This window comes from Tachyglossus aculeatus, chromosome 4 (assembly GCF_015852505.1).
Source record: "Tachyglossus aculeatus isolate mTacAcu1 chromosome 4, mTacAcu1.pri, whole genome shotgun sequence".
Taxonomy (NCBI): domain Eukaryota; kingdom Metazoa; phylum Chordata; class Mammalia; order Monotremata; family Tachyglossidae; genus Tachyglossus; species Tachyglossus aculeatus.
In genome coordinates this window covers 133,669,160-133,693,230 of record NC_052069.1, presented here as the reverse complement: position 1 = coordinate 133,693,230, position 24,071 = coordinate 133,669,160, and the positions used below count along the sequence as shown (strand labels likewise).

Here is a 24,071-nt window from a genome sequence, read left to right as displayed (position 1 = left end):
ACACAATAATGTCTCCCCCTCTAGACCGTGAGCTCGTTGTTGGGTAGGGACCGTCTCTATATGTTGCCAGCTTGTACTTCCCAAGCGCTTAGTACAGTGCTTCGCACACAGTAAGCGCTCAATAAATACGATTGAATAAATGAATGAACAATAAGTGCTCAATAAATAAGATTAAATGAACAATAATGATGGCATTTGTTAAGCGCTTACTAGGTGCAAAGCACTGTTTTAAGCGCTGGGGAGGATACAAGGTGATGAGGTTGTCCCACGTGGGGCTCACAAGTCTTCATCCCCATTTTACAGATGCGGTCACTGAGGCCCAGAGCAGTGAAGTGACTTGCCCAAAGTCACACATCTGCCCCCCCGCTCATACCCCTCTCCATCCCCCGCGTCTTACCTCCTTCCCTTCCCCACAGCACCTGTATATATGTATATATGTTTGTACATATTTATTACTCTATTTATTTTACTTGTACATATCTATTCTATTTATTTTATTTTGTTAATAGGCTTGGTTTTGTTCTCTGTCTCCCCCTTCTAGACTGTGAGCCCACTGTCGGGTAGGGACCGTCTCTAGATGTTGCCAACTTGGACTTCCCAAGCGCTTAGTCCAGTGGTCTGCACACAGTAAGCGGCTCAATAAATACGATTGATTGATTGGCGGAGGCGGGATTTGAACCCATGACCTCCGACTCCAAAGCCCGGGCTCTTTCCACTGAGCCACGCTGCTGCTCTGATGAATGACTGAAGGAGGTAGGCCCAGAGGCCCTCCGACCCCGGGGTGGCAGAAGAGCTGGGGGTGAGTATCCGATGGGGATCGTGGCGATCGTGAACCACCTCAATCGATCAATCGTATTTATTGAGCGCTTACTGTGTGCAGAGCACTGTACTAAGCGCTTGGGCAGTACAAGTTGGCATCATATAGAGACGGTCCCTACCCGACAGTGGGTAGGGAAGATCATCTCCACGTAGGGCAGAGGACACATGCCGAACGCCCAGAGGAGCAGCAGCCGGGGCACCTGGAGCCTGGTGAAGTAGCGGATGGTCCCCTGGGGCATCTGGAGAAGCAGCGTGGCTCGGTGGAAAGAGCCCGGGCTTTGGAGTCAGAGGTCTTGGGTTCGAATCCCGGCGCCGCCACACGCCTGCCGTGTGAACTATGGGCAAGTCACCTAGTTACCTCATCTGTAAAATGGGGATGAAGACTGGGAGCCCCGCGTGGGACAACCTGATCACCTTGTATCCCCCCCCAGTGCTTAGAACAGTGCTTTGCACATAGTAAGCGCTTAACAAATGCCATTATTATTATTATTATTATTATTATCTGCCGGATGTAATGGGTCGGAGGGTAGGCCGTCTGCGGAGAAAGAGAGCCCGGGGCCACTGGATGGGAGACCCCCTCCTCCCCCTCTCCTTACCTCCTTCCCTTCCCCACAGCACCTGTGTATATGTATATATGTTTGTACATATTTATTACTCTATTTATTTATTTTACTTGTACATATTTATTCTATTTATTTTTTTCTGTTAATATGTTTTCTCTCGTTGTCTGTCTCCCCCTTCTAGACTGTGAGTCCACTGATGGGTAGGGACCGTCTCTATATGTTGCCGACTTGGACTTCCCAAGCGCTTAGTCCAGTGCTGTGCACACAGTAAGCGCTCAATACATACGATTGAATGAATGAATGAATGAATGAATGAAACGGGGGCAGGAGGGGTCCGGGCACCTGTTCCTCGAGCAGGAGGGCGACCCGCTCGAACAGCTGGTTGCCGTCGGGGCGACGTAGAGGAACAGGCCGTAGAGCCCGGGCTTTGGAGTCAGAGGTCCCGGGTTCAAATCCCGGCTCTGCCGCCTGTCAGCTGTGTGACTTGGGGCGGGTCACTTCACTTCCCTGAGCCTCAGTTCCCTCATCTGCCAAATGGGGATGAAGACTGTGAGCACCCCCGTGGGACAACCTGATGGCCTTGTAACCTCCCCAGTGCTTAGAACAGTGCTTTGCACATAGTAAGAGCTTAATAAATGCCATTATTATTGTTATTATTCTTGGGATCCACTGCAGCGGGAAGGGCAGCAGCAGGGGGGACAACCCCACCAGGACGTCAGCCACCAGAGTGGAAGCAGCGTGGCTCAGTGGAAAGAGCCCGGGCTTCGGAGTCAGAGGTCGTGGGTTCAAATCCCGGCTCCGCCACTTGTCAGCCGTGTGACGCTGGGCAAGTCACTTCACTCCTCTGGGCCTCAGTTCCCTCATCTGGAAAATGGGGATGAAGACTGTGAGCCCCTCGTGGGACAACCTGATCACCTCGTAGCCCCCCTCCCCAGCGCTTAGGACAGTGCTTTGCACATAGTAAGCGCTTAACAAATACCAACATTATTATTATTATTATTGAGTCTCCTTCGCACTCACGATCGTCTCATACGTGTCCCCATTCTCAGCCGGGCTGCAACATCGTGCGAGGCTTTCACGCACCCTTCAAACGTTTGCTCTGTTCTCCTTGCTTTCGTTCATTCATTCGTATTTATTGAGCGCCTACCTTGTGCAGAGCACTGTACTAAGCATTTGGGAGAGGGCGATAGAACAATAAACAGACACAACCCCTGCCCGCAGGTCTACAGTTGGCCGGATTCGGTTGACCCTCCAGCGGCTGTTTCAGTCTACACCAGTCCCTTCTCCTCCCATATAACTTGCTAAGCGCTACCGTGTGCCAGGCACTGTACTAAGCGCTGGGGTGGATATAAAGCGAAGCGGGTTGGACACGGTCCCTGGCCCATCTGCAGAAGCAGCGCGGCTCAGTGGAAAGAGCCCGGGCTTTGGAGTCGGAGGTCGTGGGTTCGAATCCCGGCTCCGCCCCATGCCGGCTGCGTGACCTTGGGCAAGTCACTTCCCTGAGCCTCAGTGACCTCATCTGTAAAATGGACATTAAGATTGTGAACCCCCTGTGGGACAACCTGATCACCTTGTATCCCCCCAGCGCTTACAACAGTGCTTTGCATACAGTAAGAGCTTAACAAAATGCCATTAATATCATTGAGAAGCAGCGTGGCTCAGTGGAAAGAGCCCGGGCTTTAGGAGTCAGAGGTCATGGGTTCAAATCCCGGCTCCACCAATTGCCAGCTGTGTGACTTTGGGCAAGTCACCTTACTTCTCCGTGCCTCAGTTACCTCATCTGTAAAATGGGGATGAAGACTGTGAGCCCCCCGGGGGACAACCTGCTCACCTTGTAACTTCCCCAGTGCTTAGAACAGTGCTTTGCATACAGCAAGCGCTTAACAAAATGCCATTAATATCATTGAGAAGCAGCGTGGCTCAGTGGAAAGAGCCCGGGCTTTGGAGTCAGAGGTCATGAGTTCAAATCCTGGCTCCACCAATTGCCAGCTGTGTGACTTTGGGCAAGTCACCTTACTTCTCCGTGCCTCAGTTACCTCATCTGTAAAATGGGGATGAAGACTGTGAGCCCCTGTGGGACAACCTGATCACCTTGTAACTTCCCCGGTGGTTAGAACAGTGCTTTGCATACAGCAAGCGCTTAACAAAATGCCATTAATATCATTGAGAAGCAGCTTGGCTCAGTGGAAAGAGCCCGGGCTTTGGAGTCAGAGGTCATGAGTTCAAATCCTGGCTCCACCAATTGCCAGCTGTGTGACTTTGGGCAAGTCACCTTACTTCTCCGTGCCTCAGTTACCTCATCTGTAAAATGGGGATGAAGACTGTGAGCCCCCCGGGGGACAACCTGATCACCTTGTAACTTCCCCAGTGCTTTGCACATAGTAAGCGCTTAATAAATGCTATAAAAAAATACCGTCTGGGGCGCCCGAACTTAATCCTTATTTTACAGGTGAGGGAACCGAGGCCCAGAGAAGTCCAGCGACTTGCCCAGGGTCACCCAGCAGGCAAGTGGCGGAGCCAGGATGAGAACCCATGTATCTTCCTGTATCCAACCCAGCCCAGGTGGGTCCAGTATCGTCCCATCGGTACCCCCTCTTATTCCTACGCCCCCCTGGCAGGCAGGGCCAGAAGACGGTATATATGGTTGTACATATTTATTACTCTATTTATTTATTTATTTATTTTACTTGTACATTTCTATCCTATTTATTTTATTTTGTTGGTATGTTTGGTTCCGTTCTCTGTCTCCCCCTTTCAGACTGTGAGCCCACTGTTGGGTAGGGACCGTCTCTATGTGTTGCCAATTTGGACTTCCCAAGCGCTTAGTACGGTGCTCTGCACATGGTAAGCGCTCAATAAATACGATTGATTGATTGATTTGGGGGTCTCTGAGAGCCTCCACGGACTTTTACCGTCTCTACGTTGGGGCAGACAAGGCCTCTCTCCCCCGAGCTCCTCGTTCGTTGGGCCGCCTTCGTTTTCCACAGGTGACCCCGAACCATCGAGACGGTGCTTCTAGACTGCAAGCTCGTTGTGGGTCTGACTTGGAGACAAATCCCCATACTCACGACGAGCGTACAGTCCAGAGGGACTTCTGCAGCCACTCAATCAATGGTATTTATTGAGCGCTTACCGCGTGCAGAGCACCGTGCTGAGCGCTTGGAAAGTACAGTTCGGGCGACAGATCCAATTCGGCAACAATGGGCTCACGTGAGCCCACTGTTGGGTAGGGACCGTCTCTATGTGTTGCCAACTTGGACTTCCCAAGCGCTTAGTACAGTGCTCTGCACACAGGAAGCGCTCAATAAATACGATTGATGATGATGATGATTACAGTCCAGAGGGACGGTCGTCGGTATTTATTGAGCGCTCGCTGTGTGCGAAGCACCGGATTAAGCAGTTGGGAGAGGACAGTGGAACGGGGTTGGCGAACCCGTTCCCTGCCCACACCGAGCTTACGTTCGGGAGGGACGTCCACAGTCATTCAATCAGTGGTACTTATTGAGCGCCTGCCATGTGCAGAGCGCTGCGCTAAGGGCTCGGGAGAGGACAATAGAACCGGTTCCCTGCCCACAACGAGCTTCCAGTCTAGTGAGGGAAGAGGTAGGGGGCTTTATCGCTCTCTCTTTCTCAGGAGGAATGGGTCTTGTTGAGCTGGCCCCTGGGCCCAAGGAGGGCATATGTGTGTGTGTCCGTGTCCGTGTCCCCGTGTCCCCGTCCGTGTCCCCCTCGGCGATGAGGCGGCGGACTCCCCATCTGGACTGGGCCCGTCCAATGGAGCCTGCTCCCTCCGCCGCCCCGGGCTGGGGCCCCACGGGATCGGGGCCCCACGGGATCGGGGTCCCCGGGGATCCCGTCTCCGGCCCTCTGGGGCCCCTCCGGGAAGCTCGTGTTCTCCCTCTGGGGCCCTGCACACCCGGGGAACCTTCTGGGCCTTCTGTTTTAGCTCAGTGTCTCCCAGTCCTCTTCCTTCTCCTCTTCTTCCTCCTCCTCCTTCTCCCCCTTTTCTTCCTCCTCCCCCTTCTCCACCTCCTCTTTCTCTTCCTTCTCCTCTCCCTCCTCCTTCTCTTTCTGCTCCTCTACTTCCTCTTTCCCCTTCCTCCTCCACCTTTTCTTCCTCCTCCTCTCCCTCCTCTTCCTCCTCCTTCTTGTCTCCCTCCTTCTCTTCCTCCTCCTCCACCACTTCCTCTTTCTCCTCCTCTCCCTCCTCCACCTCCTCCTCATCTCCCTCCTTCTATTCCTCCTCCTCTACCATCTCCTCTCCCTCCTCCTCCACCTTTTCTTTCTCCTCCTCTTCCTTCTCCTCTCCCTCCTCCACGACCTTTTCTTCCTCCTCCTCTACCTCCTCTTCCTCCTTCTCTTCCTCCTCCTCCTCCACTTTTTCTTCCTCCTCCTTCTCTTCCTCCTCCTCTACCACCACTTCCTCCTCCTCTTCCACCACCTTTTCTTCCTCCTCCTCTACCTCCACCTTCTCTTCCTCCTCCTCCTCCTCCACCTTTTCTTCCTCCTCCTCCACGACCTCCTCTTTCTCCTCTTCCTCCTCTTTCTCCTCTCCCTCCTCCACCACCTTTTCTTCCTCCTCCTCTTCCTCCTCCTTCTCTTCCTCCTCCTCTTCCACCACCTTTTCTTCCTCCTCCTCTACCTCCTCCTTCTCCTCTCCCTCCTCCACCACCTCTTCTCCCTCCTCCTCTCCCTCCCCCCTCCTCTCCCCCTCCCCCTCCCCCTCCCCCCGGCCGATGTGGGGGGTCCCGGGTCCCGCCCCCTCCCCCCGATGACGTCACACGTCCCCCCGCCCCCGGGGTCCCCCCCGCCCCCCGGCCCGCTCCCGGTGCGGCGGGTGGGCGGGATGGGCCGAGGGCGGCGGGGCCGGGGGTCCCGGGGGTCCCGGCGGGGAGGGGGCGGCCTGCTCCTGCTGCTGCTGCTGCTCCCGGGGGCCGGGCGGCTCGGGGGTCCCGGGGGGCTCGGGGGGCTCCCCCTCCCCGTCCCCCTCCCCGTCCCCGTCCCCTGCGGCCCCCGGGACGCGCGACGCCGCCTGCTGCTGCTCCTGCCGCCCCCCGAGCCCCCGGCACAGCAGGGCGACGAGGAGGAGGAGGAGGAGGAGGAGGAGGAAGAGGAGGAGGAAGAGGAGGGCCCCCCCGCTCCGGGCCCGCCCGACCCCGCCGCCCCCGGGATGGTAACCCCGCCCCCCGGGCCCCCCGGGCCCCCCGGATCCCGTCCTCCTCCTCCTCCTCCTCCTCTCTTCCTCCTCCCCCTCCTCCCCCTCCCTTCCTCCTTCCCTCTTTCCCCTCCTCCTCCCTTCGTCCTCTTCTCCTCCTCCCCTCCTCCTTCTTCCTCTTCTCCTCCTCCCCTCCTCTTTCTCCTCCTCCCCCCGCCTTCCTCCTCCCGTCCTCCTTCTCCCCTCTGCCTTCCTCTTCCCCTCTTCCCTCTCCTCCTCCCCCGTCTTCCTCCTCTCCTCCTCCCCGTCTTCCTCCTCCTCCTCCCTTCTTCCTCCCCTCTCCCTTCTCCTCCTCCTCCCCTTCTTTCCCTTCCCAACCTCCTCTCCGGACCCCCGTCCTCCTCCTCTTCTTCCTCCCCCTGCCCTCCTCCTCCCTCTCCCTTTCTCCTCCCCTCCTTCCCCTCCTCCTTCCTTCTTCCCCTCCTCCTCCTCCCCTCCTCCTTCTCCTCCTTCCTTCTTCCTCTTCTCCTCCCCTCCTCCTTCTCCTCCTCCCCCTGCCTTCCTCCCCTCGTCCTCCCCTCTGCCTTCCTCCTGCCCCTGTCTTTCTCCTCTCCTCCTCCCTTCTTCCTCCCCTCTCCCTTCTCCTCCTCTTCCTCTTTCCCTTCCCATCCTCCTCCCCGGACCCCCGTCCTCCTCCTCTTCTTCCTCCCTCACCTCCCTCTCCCTCCTCCCCTTCCCCTCTTTCTCCTCCTCCTCCTCCCCCTGCTTCCAGTCATTCAGTCGTATTCAGTGAGCACTTAGTATGTGCAGAGCACTGGACTGAGCGCTTCGCCCCCCGCCCTCTCTTCCTCCCCCTCCCTTCTTCCTCCTCCTCTTCCCCTCCTCCTTCTCGCTCCCTCTCTCCCGCGCCCTCCTCCTCCTCCTCCTCCTTCAGGGTCGCCTCCATCCCCATCTTCGCGCTCCGCTGCAAAGCCACTCACAGCTCTTCCCAACTTGGGGGGGGGGGGGGTCCCCTTGCCCCTCCCCCTCGGGGTCCTCTCCCCCTCCCCACGTGTCCCTCCCCCCGCCCCCAGAGTCTCCCGAGTCCTTCCCCTAGAGTCTACCCTAGATCCCCTCTGCTGCCTCTCTCCTCCAGGACCATCCCTTCCCCAGCTCTCCCGCCCCCAGCCCCAATCTCCCGGACCCCCCTCTCCCAATCCCCCCCCATTTTCTGTGGGCCTCCTCTGTCCGGGGTCAGAGGTCAGCCTCCCGGCCCAAGTGACCCCGAGCCCTGTGCTGACCGTCCATCCATCCATCCATCCATCCATCCATCCATCTACCGTCCATCCGCCCATCCTTGGGTGGGTGGGCCCTGAGCTCGCCCCATGGTGTCCCTGCAGGGGGGTCCGGCCCGAGGCCGCGGTGGGCTCAACCTCAAGGAGGAGCCGCTGCCTGCGGGGCTCCGGCCCGGTCGCCCCTGGACGCTGCCCAACGCTGCCGCCGCCATCCTGGACGCCACCGTCGCAGCACAGAGGTACGGCCCCCCACCCCCACCCTTTGCCCCCCATCCCGACCCCTCTTCCCGACCCTGACCCTCCCTTGACCTCTGCGCCTGCCTCGACCTCTGCCCTCACCTCTGGTCCCTCTTGGAGCTGGGCGAGAGGAGTGCCCCTTCCCTGCTGGTCACCGTGGCCCCCGGGCCGCTTCCGCAACTACCCAAAAAGGGTCTGGTGTCCCGTCCGTTGGTCCCTCCGTCCCCACACCCGGGAAGGAGCTGAGCTGGCCCCGGAGAGAGGACCACCCCCCGCCATCTACTTCCCGCTCCCCCTTCCTGCAGTTATCAGCCGGGGCCACCACCACTCCGAGCCTGCGGCGGAGACCGTGCCAGAGAGTTAGACAAGACGACCCGTCCCCCTTCTGCCCCCTGGACCAGGTGCTCTCTGACCCCTGACCTTCTGGCCAACCCCAACCCGCTCCCCCTCCCCCCATTCCATGGACCCTGGACATCTGGCCAAGGGAACACCCTTTCTGGATGCGCCTCATCTGATATTCCAAACTTTCCCTTCCACATCCCAAACTTTCCCCAACAGGGTCCCCGCATGGACCACTCTTCCCTGGGCCCTGCCGGCATTTCCTGTGGGAACAGAGTTCCTCCTCCGCCGCCCCTTCCTACCCCAACACACACACACTCACACACTCACTCACTCACTCACTCACTCACACTCTGGCAGGAAAGAAGTGTTTCCTTTTTGTGGACTGGAAGTGAAACTAGCACCCTATGGCTCCCATAGGTGCTTGATGGTGAGGGATTTGAGTCCACAGTTCCATATCTGCCCTTCCCGCCCCCTTCGTGATTCTGTAAGCTTTAATCACGACCCCCATCCCAGCTCGCGTCCCACCCTCTGGTCCCCCCGGCCCCCCGCCCAATCTACCTTTGCCTCCCGACTGTCTGACTCCTCCCCGTCCCCCGCTTCCTTTACCCGCCGTGACTTGGGGACCGAGGGCCAGGTTCCCTCTGCTTCCCGACCTCGTGGGCGTCCTGAACCCCGTTCCCCTCGACCCTCTGAGCCTGTGGCAGCCTGGATCAGCCCTCTCCGACCCCTGGCCTGGGGACTTTCCTGAACGGAGCTCCCTCTGACTCTTTGACCCTTCGGCTCTCCTAGATCCAGTTCCCTCAGGCCCAGCGGCCTCTCCGGGCCTGGGATCCTCTGAAATTTTGCCCTCCCAGACCCTCCCTCGGATCCCAGACTCGCTCTCCCCCCCCAGTCCGTGTACACTTCCTGCCCCACGGTCCCCCCCCAACCCCGTCCCCTCAAGTCAGCTCTTTTTGACCACTGATCCTAAGGCCTCGTTGGACCTTCCTCTGACCCTGTGATTCCCTCTGACCTCTGACCTCCTTGTAGGTGGCACCCTCCAACTCCCTGCCCTTCTGGTACTCTGGACCAAGCCCCTTTGACCTCCGACCCTGCGACCTCCTACCTCAGTGATGCTACCTCAGGGCCACCATCTTAAGGACCACTGGACCCAGCTCCCCCTGCCCATCAGTCCCCCGACCGGGCCAGCTTCCTCTCTTCCTTAAACCTAACATCTTCCCGGGACGTGTCTTCCTCCCCCCCCCCAACCCTGCCTTTCCCCCTCCTCCCGATTCATCCTCGCTCCTTTCCCATCCCGCGTCCGGCGCCAGGGCCGGAGAAAGCGTCGCGAGGGAGGAAACTCTCCCCGTGGATTTATCTCCCTTCCAGAAGGCCGTTCTGGCTCCTGGAATAATCTCCAGCTCCTTTCTCATCGTGGCCTGAAGTTTGCGTTGGGATCTGTGGGGAGGAGGGAGCCGGGTGGAGATCCAAGGAAGTTGGAAAACCTCCTCTCGGAATGATGGTTGGGGAGCGGAGCGGGTCTAGTGAAGGAGGGGGATAGAGGGAGGTCATGGAAGGAGGAAACATTTTGGCTCTGCTTGGTTGGTTTATTCTCTAAGCTGGTGGCGGCCCGGACTTGTGTCCGGGCCTCTGCTCAGCCTCTTTTCGTGCTTCCCCATCCCCGTTTTCGTTCGATCGGATTTTTTGAGCGCTTGCGGGGCGCTGTACGGAGTGTTCGGGAGAGTACAATGGAAAAATAAACAGGCACATTCCCTGCCCACAACGAGCTTACGGTCTGGGGGTGAACCCCGGATCCCGAGGGAGCTCTTGGGGGGCGGTCGGCAGGCTTCAGATGGTGTTCGTTCGGTCGCTCGTTCGTTCAGTTGCATTTCTCGGCCGCTCACTGTGTGCGGAGCTCGGTACTAAGCGCTTGGGAGGGCACACTGTAACAATAAATGGACACGTCCCCTGCCTGTTGTGGGGGGGGGATCAGGGTGGTGGGGTGGAAAGGAGAGGGGAGAAAGGAAGGGGGTTACTTCTTTTCATTAATATGCCTGCGCTCTGGGTAGGGTTTCATCCACAAGCTATCTCTTTCCCACTGCTCCCCTTTCAGTCGCCGCGCCGTTAGTATTTCCTGCAGCTTTCTGGGGCCTCTCTGAAATCCAACGCACGCTCGCATAATCACCTCTCCCCCCCATCCCCATCCAGACACTCACTGTCTTCGCCCCGGAGACCCCCATCCCCGATCAATCAATCAGTCCATCATCATCATCAATCGTATTTATTGAGCGCTTACTGTGTGCAGAGCACCGCACTAAGCGCTTGGGAAGTACAAATTGGCAACATATAGAGACAGTCCGTACCCAACATCATCATCAATCGTATTTATTGAGCGCTTACTGTGTACAGAGCACTGTACTAAGCGCTTGGGAAGTACAAATTGGCAACGTATAGAGACGGTCCCTACCCAACAGTGGGCTCACAGTCTAAAAGGGGGAGACAAAACCAAACATACTAACAAAATAAAATCAGTAGAATAGATATGTACAAGTAAAATAAAGAGAGTAACAAATATGTACAAGCATATGTACATATGTACAGGTGCTGTGGGGAAGGGAAGGAGGTAAGATGGGGGGATGGAGAGGGGGACGAGGGGTGTTTATCGAGTGCTTACTGTATGCGGGGTGGGGGGGGGCCCACTGTATTAAGCGCTTGGGAGAGTCCAGAGTTGGTAGGCACGTTCCCTGCTCACAGTCACACCCTTAATTGCATCAATCAATCAATCAATCATATTTATTGAGTGCTTACTACGTGCAGAGCACTGTACTAAGCGCTTGGGAAGTACAAATTGGCAACATATAGAGACAGTCCCTACCCAACAGTGGGCTCACAGTCTAAAAGGGGAAGACAGAGAACAAAACCAAACATACTAACAAAATAAAATAAATAGAATCGATATGTACAAGTAAAATAAGTAAATAAATAAATAGAGTAATACATATGTACAAACATATATACGTATATACAGGTGCATCCAAGCTAACCTTCCCTCTCCCGCTAACTCACCCCTTTACAGGGTCTGGGGGCTGTAGCCGGGATTGGGGGGGCCGGGGTGTCTCCGAAGCCGGGAGGCTCCAGGAGCCCCTCCGCTGGGTTGGTGTGCCGGGGGCCGGGTTCATTCCGGGGATGCTTTCCCTCCATCACAAGTCAGCTGTGCGACTTTGGGCAAGTCACTTCACTTCTCTGTGCCTCAGTTCCCTCATCTGTAAAATGGGGATGAAGACTGTGAGCCCCCCGTGGGACACCCTCATCACCTTGTGTCCTCCCCAGCGCTTAGAACAGTGCTTTGCACATAGTAAGCGCTTAATAAATGCCATCATCATCATCACCATCATGGGATGAAAACGATTTCCCTTTCCTGGAGATTCAGCCCTGCAGAGCCCCCCGCCCCGCGCCCCAAAGTGTGAGAGAAGCCCTGAATTTTCTCGCTCAGGAAACCCGGTGGGGCTGTGGTTTCAGTCCGCTGGCTCGGGGCGTCTGTCATCATCAATTGTATTTATTGAGCGCTTGCTATGTGCAGAGCACTGTACTAAGCGCTTGGGAAGTACAAATTGGCAACATATAGAGACAGTCCCTACCCAACAGTGGGCTCACAGTCGAAAAGGACGGTCTGTCCTCTGAAACTCGCTGGGCCCCGATTCACCACTCTCCCACTTTTCTTCTCCCCCCAACCATCCCTATCTCCTCCCTGTCTCCCCCTTTCCCGGGCATCGTTCGTCTCTCCCCAGTGTAATAAAGAGAGATTTTTTCATCTGTGAAATGGGGATGAAGACTGTGAGCCCCCCGTGGGACAACCGGATCACTTTGTAACCTCCCCAGCGCTCAGAACAGTGCTTTGTACATAGTAAGCGCTTAATAAATAATAATAATAATGATAGCATTTATTAAGCGCTTACTATGTGCGCTGTTCTAAGCGCTGGAGAGGTTACAAGGTGATCCGGTTGTCCCACGGGGGGCTCACAGTTTTAATCCCCATTTTACAGACGAGGTAACTGAGGCACAGAGAAGTGAAGTGACTTGCCCAAGGTCCCACAGCTGACAAGTGGCGGAGCCTGGATTAGAACCCAAGACCCCCGACTCCCAAGCCCGGGCTCTTTCCACTGAGCCGCGCTGTTGGTAGTGATGTTCCCTGCCCACAGTGAGCTTACATTCACTGGACACGCTCGCTTAGCGCGAGCGCTCTGCACGCAGTAAGCGCTCAATAAATCCCACTGCCTGGCGCGGTCTTGTCCCGGGATGGTTGTGAGGGAATGGTAAGGTTAGAAAAAGCCCGGGGATACGGCAGGTAAACCTCATTTTCTAGAAGGGACCTTCTAAATGCCATTATTATTATTATTATTAATAATAAGAGCAATAGTAATAACTGTGGTATTTGGCCCTGCTGAGAGCTCACCTCGTCCAGGAGGCCTTCCCAGACTGAGTCCCTTCCTTCCTCTCCCCCTCATCTCCCTCTCCATCCCCCCCATCTTACCTCCTTCCCTTCCCCACAGCACCTGTATATATGTATAGATGCTTGTACATATTTATTACTCTATTTATTTTACTTGTACATATCTATTCTATTTATTTTATTTTGTTAGTATGTTTGGTTTTGTTCTCTGTCTCCCCCTTTTAGACTGTGAGCCCGCCGTTGGGTAGGGACTGTCTCTATAGGTCGCCAATTTGTACTTCCCAAGCGCTTAGTCCGGTGCTCTGCACATAGTAAGCGCTCAATAAATGCGATCGATGATGATGATGATGATTTGTTGAGAGGTCGCCAATTTGTACTTCCCAAGCGCTTAGTCCGGTGCTCTGCACATAGTAAGCGCTCAATAAATACGATCGATGATGATGATTTGTTGAGCACCTACCATGTGCCAGGCCGCTGGGGTGGGCAGAGGCGAATCGCGTTGGACGCAGTCCCTGCCCACGTGGGGCTGTCGGTCTTCATCCCCGCTTGATTAATAATAATTGTGGTATTCGAAGCGCTTACTCTGTGCCGGGCGCTGTACTAAGCGCTGGAGGGGAGACAAGCAAATGGGGTTAGATGCGGCCCCTGTGGGGTTCGCGGCCTCAGTCCCCGTTTTATCGGTGAGACAGACCGAGGCGCTGACTTGCCCAAGGTCACACAGCAGACAAGGGGCGGAGGCAGGATTAGAACCCACGTCCTTCCGACTCCCTCGCCCGGGCTGCACCCGCTAGGCCTCGGAGTTAGCCCCGATCGTCAAGGACTTGACCGTCTGATCTGGTCGAGGGGGGATTAGGGGGACGCAGAAGGCATCCACCGAGAGAGGGAGGGAATAGATAGGAATATTAGAAATCTGGGAGGGAGGATTTGAGGGTGTGACGTGAAATACTTGAGAATGAGAGTACGTCCAAGAGAACGAACGGGTGCAAGACAGGGCGCGGGAGAAAAAATATTTATTTTATTTTGTCAGTATGTTTGGTTTTGTTCTCTGTCTCCCCCTTTTAGACTGTGAGCCCACTGTTGGGTAGGGACTGTCTCTAGATGTTGCCAATTTGTACTTCCCAGGCGCTTAGTCCAGTGCTCTGCACATGGTAAGCGCTCAATAAATACGAGTGATGATGAGGAGTGCGGATGGGGAAAGAACGAGCGCCTGCCAGCAATCCGTGGCGTTTATTGAGCACTGACTGGGTGCAAAGCACCGGAGGTAGTGATTGGAAGTGGACAGCACGACAGGGTTGGTAATAATAATAATAATAATAATAATAATAATAATAATAATAATGGCATTTGTTAAGCGCTTACTATGTGCACAGCACGGCTCTGGTAGAAACGGTCCCCCTCCCACGGCGAGCTAGAGAGGATTTGTCGCATTGAGCGTGTGAGGGAGAAGAAATGTGTTTTAGAGAGGATGTATGAGAACGAGTGGTTGTCCGAAAGTATGAGAAAGAATATGTATATTTCTTTTCGACTGTTTAGACAGTCTTTTAGACTGTGAGCCCACTGTTGGGTAGGGACCGTCTCTATACGTTGCCAACTTGGACTTCCCAAGCGCTTAGTCCAGTGCTCTGCACACAGTAAGCGCTCAATAAATACGATTGATGATGATGGCGATGTATATGTCTATAATTCTATTGATATCGATGCCGTTGATGCCCGTTTCCTTGTTTTGACGTCTGCCTCCCCCTTTTAGACTGTGAGCCCGTTGGGGGTGGGGATTGTCATCATCATCATCGATCGTATTTATTGAGCGCTTACTATGTGCAGAGCACTGTACTAAGCGCTTGGGAAGTACAAATTGGCAACATATAGAGACAGTCCCTACCCAACAGTGGGCTCACAGTCTAAAAGGGGGAGACAGAGAACAAAACCAAACATACTAACAAAATAAAATAAATAGGATAGATATGTACAAATAAATTAAATAAATAAATAAACAGAGTAAAAAAATATGTACAAACATATATACATATATATAGGTGCTGTGGGGAAGGGAGGGAGGTAAGATGGGGGATGGAGACGGGGACGAGGGGGAGAGGATTGTCGCTATTTGTTGCTGATTTGTACTTTCCAAGCGCTTAGTACAGTGCTCTGCACACGGTAAGCACTCAATAGAGACGATCGAAAGCGTGAATAAACACATGAGAGGATGAAGGCGAATCAATCAGTCACATTTATTGGGCGCTTACTGCGTGCAGGGCACTGTGTTAAGCACTTGGGAGAGTGCGACACAGGAATATAGCAGACACGTTCCCTGCCCACGATGAGCTTACAGTCTGGAGGGAGCTGAGTGAGTGTGTGTGTGAGGGGAAGACTGAGTGTGCGTAAGGAGGTGCGTGAATCAATCAATCAATCGTATTTATTGAGCGCTTACTGTGCGCAGAACAAGTACTAAGCGCTTGGGAAGGACAAGTTGGCAACATACAGAGACGGTCCCCACCCAACAGTGGGCTCACAGTCTAGAAGGGGGAGACGGAGAACAAAACAAAACATGCGAGTGTGCAATAAAAAGAATGAATGCTCGAAAGAGAGACCGTGTCAAAATGAGTGTGTGTGAGAGAGTGGATGTGGATGTGTGAGAGAGAGAAAATTAGTGTTTATCTGAGAGAATGAGTGTGTGTGTGTGTGTGTGAGAATATGAGTTTGTAGCCATTCAGTTGTATTTATTGAGCTCTTACGGTGTGCAAAACACTGTACTAAGCACTTTATGTGTGTTTGGCGGGGGGTAGGGGTGATTCTGTTGCACATGTGTGTATCATCATCATCATCGTTAATCGTATTTATTGAGCGCTTGCTATGTGCAGAGCACTGGACTAAGCGCTTGGGAAGTACAAATTGGCAACATATAGAGACAGTCCCTACCCAACAGTGGGCTCACAGTCTGAAAGGGGGAGACAATAATGATGGTATTTGTTAAGCACTTACTATGTGCAAAGCGCTGGGGAGATACAAGGTGATCAGGTTGTCCTACACGGGGCTCACAGTCTCAATCACCAATATACAGATGAGGGAACTGAGGCCCAGAGAAGTTAAGTGACTTGCCCAAAGTCACACAGCTGACAAGTGGCAGAGCTGGGTTTTGAACCCATGACCTCTGACTCCAAAGCCCGGGCTCTTTCCACTGAGCCATGCTGCTTCAATAATAATGGCATTTGTTAAGCACTTACTATGTGCAAAGCGCTGTTCTAAGCGCTGGGGGGATACAAGGTGATCAGGTTGTCCCCCGTGGGGCTCACAGTCTTAATCCCCGTTTTACAGATGAGGGAACTGAGGCTCAGGGAAGTTAAGTGACTCGCCCAAGGTCACACAGCAGACATGTGGCACAGCTGGGATTTGAACCCATGACCTCCGACTCCAAAGTCCGTGCTTTTTCCACTGAGCCACGCTGCTTCTCGATGTATGTGACGGCAGAGTACGGTAGGGATCTTTGTGTTTGTGTGTGTGTGTGTGTGTTTATCTGTATAACCTGCGACTACCGCACGGTGACACGTGATTGTGCGTCCAGTCCATTCTCCGTCAATCAATCAGTCAATCAGCGGTATTTACGGGGCGCTTACTACGTGCGGAGCACCGTCCTAAGAGCTTGGGAGAGGACCGTGTCCTGAACTGATAGACACGTTCCCTGCCCACAAAGAGCTTATAATCGAATAATACTGATAATTATGGTACCCGTAAAGCGCTTACTAGTTGCCAAGCACTGTTCTAAACGCTGGGGTAGATGCAAGGTGATCAGGGTGTCCCCCGTGGGGCTCGCAGTCTTCATCCCCATTTTACGGACGAGGCAGCTGAGGCCCAGAGAAGTGGTGACTTTTTTTTTTTAATAGCATTTATTAAGCGCTTACTATGTGCGAAGCGCTGTTCTAAGCACTGGGGAGGTTACAAGGTGATCAGGTTGTCCCACGGGGGGCTCACAGTCTTCATCCCATTTTTCAGACGAGGTAACTGAGGCCCAGAGAAGTGAAGTGACTTGCCCAAAGTCACACAGCTGACAATTGGCGGAGCCGGGATTTGAACCCACGGCCTCTGACTCCAAAGCCCGGGCTCTTTCCGGTAAACCAACGCTCCTTCAGGCGAGAAACCTGGATATGCAGGGGGATTGGAATACTCCTTGGACTCGCTGGGAAAATTCCAACTTCCACAGATTGGTAAATATCGTCCAACATCCCAGAGGCAGCGCTGCAAAAATTCCCATCTGCCGCTGACTGCCCTCTGGAGGCCGCCAGCTTGGAAAACATGGAAATTCCTGGAATTTCTCGGGACACAGACCACCCGGTGATCCAGAAACTCCTGTTTTTTTTCCTCTTTATTACTATTATTTCTCTTTGGTATTTGCTGGGCGCTGACTATGTGCCAGGCACCGCACTAAGCGCTGGGTTAGATACAAGCTCATCGGGTCGGCCAACAGTCCGTGTCCCACGTGGGACTCGCAGTCTTCGTCCCCATTGTACAGACGAGGGGACTGAGGCACAGAAAAGTGAAGCCCAAATCACCCGGCGATAAGGGGCAGAGCCCGGGATTCGAACCCAGGTCCTTCTGAGGTCAGGGCTCCGGTTGACACCTCGACGACCCAATGCGTAATTCAAGTGGGCCAGACGGATGACGACGTAAATATATTCCTGCCACCGGCTGAAATTTGGGGATGAAGAAGTCTTGCATCCGTTTGAAAGAAAGGAAATTAATTTATTTAAATGAGTGAAGGGAGACCCCGAAAGTGATAAGCGTTTGAAGGGCTTCGGAAAGAGCTGTCCTGCTACTGGGAACTTTATGAAGTCCAGGAGGAGGCTGTCTGTTCCATCCAAGTGGGATAAAATCTTCGCCAAAGTTGAAAAACCACCCTCAGAGTCAGCCAAAGCAGCCTCTACTTTTTCAGGCTCCCGAAAAGATTCATAATCGTGCTGTACCTCCTCACCGAGTTCACTAAATCACATTTATTGAGCGCTGTGAGGTTGTGACGCTCTCCTTGGAACTGCCTTAGCAAAGTTCATTCATTCAATTGAGCGCTTATTGTGTGCAGAGGACTGTACTGAGCGCCCGGGAGAGGACAGTACAACAATAAAGCAGACACATTCCTTGCCCACAACGAGGTTAACAGTCTAGAGGGGAGACAGACGTTAATATAAATCAGTAAATGGCAGATATGGACTTATTTATTACTCTATTTATTTATTATTACTCTATTTATTATTACTCTATTTATTATTACTCTATTTATTTATTTATTTTACTTGTACCTATCTATTCTATTTATTTTATTTTGTTAGTATGTTCGGTTTTGTTCTCTGTCTTCCCCTTTTAGACCGTGAGCCCACTGTTGGGTAGGGACTGTCTCTAGATGTTGCCAATTTGGACTTCCCAAGCGCTTAGTCCAGTGCTCTGCACACAGTAAGCGCTCAATAAATACGATTGATGATGATGATGACGATGATGACAAGTCGGGGCGACGCAGAAGAGGAAAGGAGGGCTTAAACAATAGTTCGGTGATGCTCAGTGCAACGTTATAATGGCACAGAAAGGCATTTCCTCTTTTTCCAGAGGTTTGGGAGGGAATCCCAATCCCTAGCTTTTAAGATTGTGGGAAAACGTGCCCCGTAATACAGGGTTTACCTGTATCGTAAGCAGTTTGGGTAAATCAGCCAGGCGTTCTGGACTGCCGGTACGTCCAGGAAAGCCACGGCGATGGACACGCGAAACCGAAAACCTCTTTAAGCGACACGGAGCTGAACGCTACTGCCGAATCAGTCGATCAAAATGGTATTTGTGGAGCACCGACCGGGTGCCGAGCGCTGAACTGAGCGCTTGAAAGGGTGCAATAGAGTCAGGAGACGCGGTCCCTGCCCGCAACGAGCTCACGGTCTGGAGGGAGAGACGGGCATTAATAGAAATAAATGGAAGCGGCGGCGAGCCCCAGTGGATCGGACGCGGGTCTGGGATTCAGAAGGTTTTAATCTCAGGCCCTGCCGCCGATCTGCCGGGTGAAATTGGGCAAGTCGCTTCGCTTTTCTCCGCCTCGGTTCCCTCGTCGGTAAAATGGGGGTGAAGACCGTTATGGGGTGCAGAGGACTGTACATGCCATGCCTGTACTGTGCAGAGGATTAATACATGCCATTCTTATTCTTATTACTATAAGTACCCTTGATTAATTGATTGATTTTGGGCAACTACTGCTCTGAAAAAAGGAAAGTCCCCATGCGTACTTAGCATATGCATATCCGGAAAACTGGGTTACCAAATTTTGGGTTGCGATAACCATTTAGAGGGGTGTGCTGTCTATATTCAAATCACTATATATGTTTGTACATGTTTATTACCCATTTTACTTGTACATATTTATTCTATTTATTTTTTGTTACTACGTTTGGTTTTGTTGTCTGTCTCCCCCTTCTAGACTGTGAGCCCGCTGTCGGGTAGGGACCGTCTCTATCTGTTGCCGACTTGGACTTCCCAAGCGCCTAGTACAGTGCTCTGCACACAGTGAGCGCTCAATAAATATGATTGAATGAATGAATGAATGACCGTGAGCCCCCAAATGTGCCGTGGGCTGTGTCCAACCTGATGAGCTCGTATTTACCCCAGTGCTTAGTACACTGCCCGGCACGTAGTAAGCACTCAACGGCTGCCCAGAAAATAAATAAATGATGGATATCAATCGGTCAACCACTCAGCGGTGTTATTTGAGTGCTTACTATGTGCAGAGCACTGCATTAAGCCCCTGGGGGAGGGCAGTGCAGCAGAATGAGTAGCGACAAGAAGCAGCGTGGCTCAGTGGAAAGAGCCCGGGCTTTGGAGTCGGAGGTCGTGGGTTCAAATCCCGGCTCCGCCAGGTGTCAGCTGGGTGACTTTGAGCAGGTCACTTCACTTCTCTGGGCCTCAGTTCCCTCATCTGGAAAATGGGGATGAAGACTGTAACCTTCCCAGTGCTTTGCACATAGTGAGCGCTTAAGAAGTGCCGTCGTCATTATTATTACGTGCCACATCAAAGGGCAAGATGGGGTCACGGACCACCAAGTCCTAGAAGGAAGTCAATCCCTTAGCAGTCGGTCAGTCAGTTGAGCCTATTTATTGAGCGCTTACTGTAGGCAGATCACCGGACCAAGAGCTTGGGAGGGGACAGCGGAATAATATGACACGTTCCTTGCCCGCGACGAGCTTCCAGTCTAGAGCGGACAGCACCTGAGGAGAACGGACAACAGCAGACAACCCCAAGAGTTGCTGACGCCGGAGCCCGGAAGCCCGGAGGACGGAGGAAGTGTTTTAGAGAAGGAAAGCCCAAGGTAGAAGCGGCCTGGCCTGGTGGCAGGACCCCGCCCGGCCTTGGGAGTCCGAGGATGTGGGTTCTAATCCCGCTCCGCCTCTTGTTGGCTGTGTGAATTTAAGTCACTTCACTTCTCCATCCCTCAGTTACCTCGTGTGGAAAATGGGGGTGAAAATTGAGAGCCCCGTGTGGGACAGGGACTGTGTCCGACCCGATGAAGAAGCAGCGTGGCTCGGTGGGAAGAGCACGGGCTTTGGGTTCAAATCCCGGCCCCGCCAACCGTCAGCCGTGTGACTTTGGGCAAGTCACTTCACTTCTCTGGGCCTCGGTGACCTCATCTGTAAAATGGGGATTAAGACTGTGAGCCCCCACTGGGACAACCTGCTCACCTGGTAGCCTCCCCAGCGCTTAGAACGGTGCACCTAGTAAGCGCTTAACAAATACCGTCGTTATTATTATTCTTACCTTGTATCTCCCCCCGTGCTTGGCATTTAGTAAGCACTTAACAAATGCCATAATTATTATTATTATTATTATTGTTAGGTCACATTGCAGAGCAGATGAAAACTGGGTTTCAGTCGTCAGGGGGAGACCAGTTTGGCACACTGCAATCAAGAAAGAAAAAGCCCTTCTCTAGCGGGAGCGGGAGACGAGGAGACAAAGACACAAACAGTGCCAGGCTCTGTACACGGCACACATGACAACTCAACAAGGGACAGGGTGCGTGTGTTTACGCGTGTGGGTGTGCGGTTGTGTGTTTAGATGTGGTGCGGTTGGGAACCGTGAGCGGCCTTTTCAGACAAACTCAGAGGTGAAAATCGTCGTCGGCGGCAGTTTGACCAAAAACTATGACTATATCTCTGTGTGGGTCTGTGTGTACGTGTGTACACAGAGAAGCAGCGTGGCTCGGTGGGAAGAGCCCGGGCTTTGGAGTCGGAGGTTGTGGGTTCAAATTCCGCCAATTGTCAGCTGTGTGACTTTGGGCAAGTCACTTCACTTCTCTGCGCCCCAGTTCCCTCATCTGTGAACTGGGGATGAAGACTGTGAGCCCCCCGTGGGACAACCCGATCACCTTGTATCCCCCGCAGTGCTTAGAAAAGTGCTTTGCACATAGTAAGCGCTTAACAAATACCCTCATTATTATTATTATCTGTAATTTATTCATTTAATTCTTAATGTCTGCCTCCCCCTCCAGACTGTAGACTCGTTTGTGGGCAGGGAACGTGTCCGCGACATTGTTCTATTGTACGCCCCCCACCACTTAGCGCAGGGCTCCGCACACAGTAAGCGCTCAGTAAATCCGACTGACTGCGTCCGTATGAGAGGGAGAGGAGAGAGAGAAAGCATGTCTGTTTTAGACTGTGAGCCCACTGGTGGGTAGGGACTGTCTCTATATGTTGCCAGTTTGTACTTCCCAAGCGCTTGGTACAGTGCTCTGCGCATAGTAAGCGCTCAATAAATACGACTGATGATGTCTGGGGAGCGATGGGGCTGCCCAGTGGTTAGGGAGAAATGAGTGGGAGCTTCCCCGCCCCGCCAGATTGGGCCAGTCTGGGCAGGCCGAACCGGACTGGTCACTCTTGGCAGTGCTACCAGCTGGACGTCTCCCACCGGAGACCCGATAATGTGGGTCGGGAAGAGAGGGCCGGAGCCCGGAAAATGGCCTGGGCCTCATCCCCCTCCCGCCCCCCGACCCCTCGGCCCTAAATGGCTGCGGTCAGTTGTCCAGCGCAGGAGAAGAGACGCCGAGGCGGAGTGGTCCTCCCCTGGCCCCGGCCCCCCCATCCCCGGCGGGAGAGGCTCTCGGAGCCAGCGGCGGAGCAGGGGATGGATTTTCCTGGAAGTTCCCAAGGCCCCTCTGCTAGGAAACGCTCCCATTTGCTTTACTAATTAATGTAGGTGCCTCCACTCGCCCATCATGCCGTCCGGCCCCTTTCGGAGGGGCGTTCTCCCCTGCCTTTCCCGCTCCCCCCTCTCCCAAGACCGCCCTCGGGATAATCATCATCATAATAATAATAACGATGATGATGATGGCATTTGTTAAGCGCTTACGAGAAGCGGCGTGGCTCAGTGGAGAAGAGCGCAGGCTTTGGAGTCGGAGGTCATGGATTCAAATCCCGACCCTGCCCCTCCGCCAAGCTAGCTCTCTTCCTCCCTTCAAGGCCCTGCTGAGAGCTCACCTCCTCCAGGAGGCCTTCCCAGACTGAGCCCCTTCCTTCCTCTCCCCCTCGTCCCCCTCTCCATCCCCCCATCTTACCTCCTTCCCTTCCCCACAGCACCTGTATATATGGATATATGGTTGTACATATTTATTACTCTATTTATTTATTTATTTTACTTGTACATTTCTATCCTATTTATTTTATTTTGTTGGTATGTTTGGTTCTGTTCTCTGTCTCCCCCTTTTAGACTGTGAGCCCACTGTTGGGGAGGGACTGTCTCTATGTGTTGCCAATTTGTACTTCCCAAGCGCTTAGTACAGTGCTCTGCACATAGTAAGCGCTCAATAAATACGATTGATTGATTGATTGATTGCCAATTGCCAGCTGGGTGACTTCACTTCTCTGGGCCTCAGTGACCTCATCTGTAAAACGGGGATTAAGACTGTGAGCCCCCCCGCCGCGGGACAACCTGATCACATTGGAATCCCCCCGGTGCTTAGAGCAGTGCTTTCTAATTTATAGTGAGAAATGCCATTATTATTATTATTATTATTATTATTATTATTCCCTGTGCCTTTGTAGTGAGAAATGCCATTATTATTATTATTCTCTGTGCCTCAGTTACCTCATCCAGTGCTCAGAACAGTGCTTTGCACATAGTAAGCACTTAATAAATGCCATTGTTATTATCTGTATAATGGGGATTGAGACTGTTGAGCCCCGTGCGGGACAAGGGACCGTGCCCAACCCTATTTGCTGGTATCCGCCCCAGCACTTAGTACAGCGCGTGGCACATAGTAAGTGCTTAACAAATCCCACAGCCATTATTATTTTATCTTTTAGACCGTGAGCCCACTGTTGGGTAGGGACTGTCCCTATATGTCGCCAACTTGGACTTCCCAAGCGCTTAGTACAGTGCTCCGCACACAGTAAGTGCTCAATAAAGCAGCGTGGCTCAGTGGAAAGAGCCCGGGCTTTGGAGTCAGAGGCCATGGGTTCGAATCCTGGCTCCACCACATGTCTGCTGTGTGACCTTGGGCAAGTCACTTCTCGGAGCCTCAGTGACCTCATCTGTAAAATGGGGATGATGACTGTGAGCCCCACGCGGGACAACCTGATCACCTTGTATCCCCCCCCAGCGCTTAGAACAGTGCTTTGCACATAGTAAGCGCTTAACAAATGCCATAAAAAAAAAATAAATAAAGCACTGAGAAGCAGCATGGCCCAGTGGAAAGAGCCTGGGCTTTGGAGTCAGAGGTCATGGGTTCAACTCCTGGCTCCACCAATTGTCAGCTGCGTGAACTTTGGGCAAGTCACTTCACTTCTCTGGGCCTCAGTTCCCTCATCTGTAAAATGGGGATTAAGACTGTGAGCCCGACGTGGGACAACCTGATCACCTTGTAACCTCCTCAGCGCTTAGAACAGTGCTTTGCACATAGTAAGCACTTAATAAATGCCATCATCATTATTATTATTATTATTGCAAGTTGGCAACATATAGAGACTCACCTTGTAACCTCCTCAGCGCTTAGAACAGTGCTTTGCACATAGTAAGCGCTTAATAAATGCCATCATTATTATTATTATTATTATTACAAGTTGGCAACATATAGAGACTCACCTTGTAACCTCCTCAGCGCTTAGAACAGTGCTTTGCACATAGTAAGCGCTTAATAAATGCCATCATCATTATTATTATTATTATTACAAGTTGCCAACATATAGGGACTCACCTTGTAACCTCCTCAGCGCTTAGAACAGTGCTTTGCACATAGTAAGCGCTT

General features: G+C 53.1%; 1 protein-coding gene across 6 annotated transcripts in view; it reads left to right on the top strand.

Moving 5' to 3' along the window:
- Window positions 1-6,507: 6,507 nt before the first annotated feature.
- EBF4 (EBF family member 4) overlaps window positions 6,508-24,071 on the top strand; it is a 63,255-nt gene continuing 45,691 nt past the window's right edge. For 2 of the 6 annotated variants that reach the window (XM_038744509.1, XM_038744513.1), the window contains exon 1: window positions 7,663-8,050. In XM_038744509.1, coding sequence (XP_038600437.1) covers window positions 7,902-8,050 — 149 coding nt within the window. In that variant the 5' untranslated portion in view covers window positions 7,663-7,901. Of the gene's footprint in view, window positions 6,556-7,662; window positions 8,051-24,071 lie in introns of those variants that run through there. The other 4 variants (XR_005450338.1, XM_038744512.1, XM_038744511.1 and 1 more) reach the window with 3 other exon arrangements.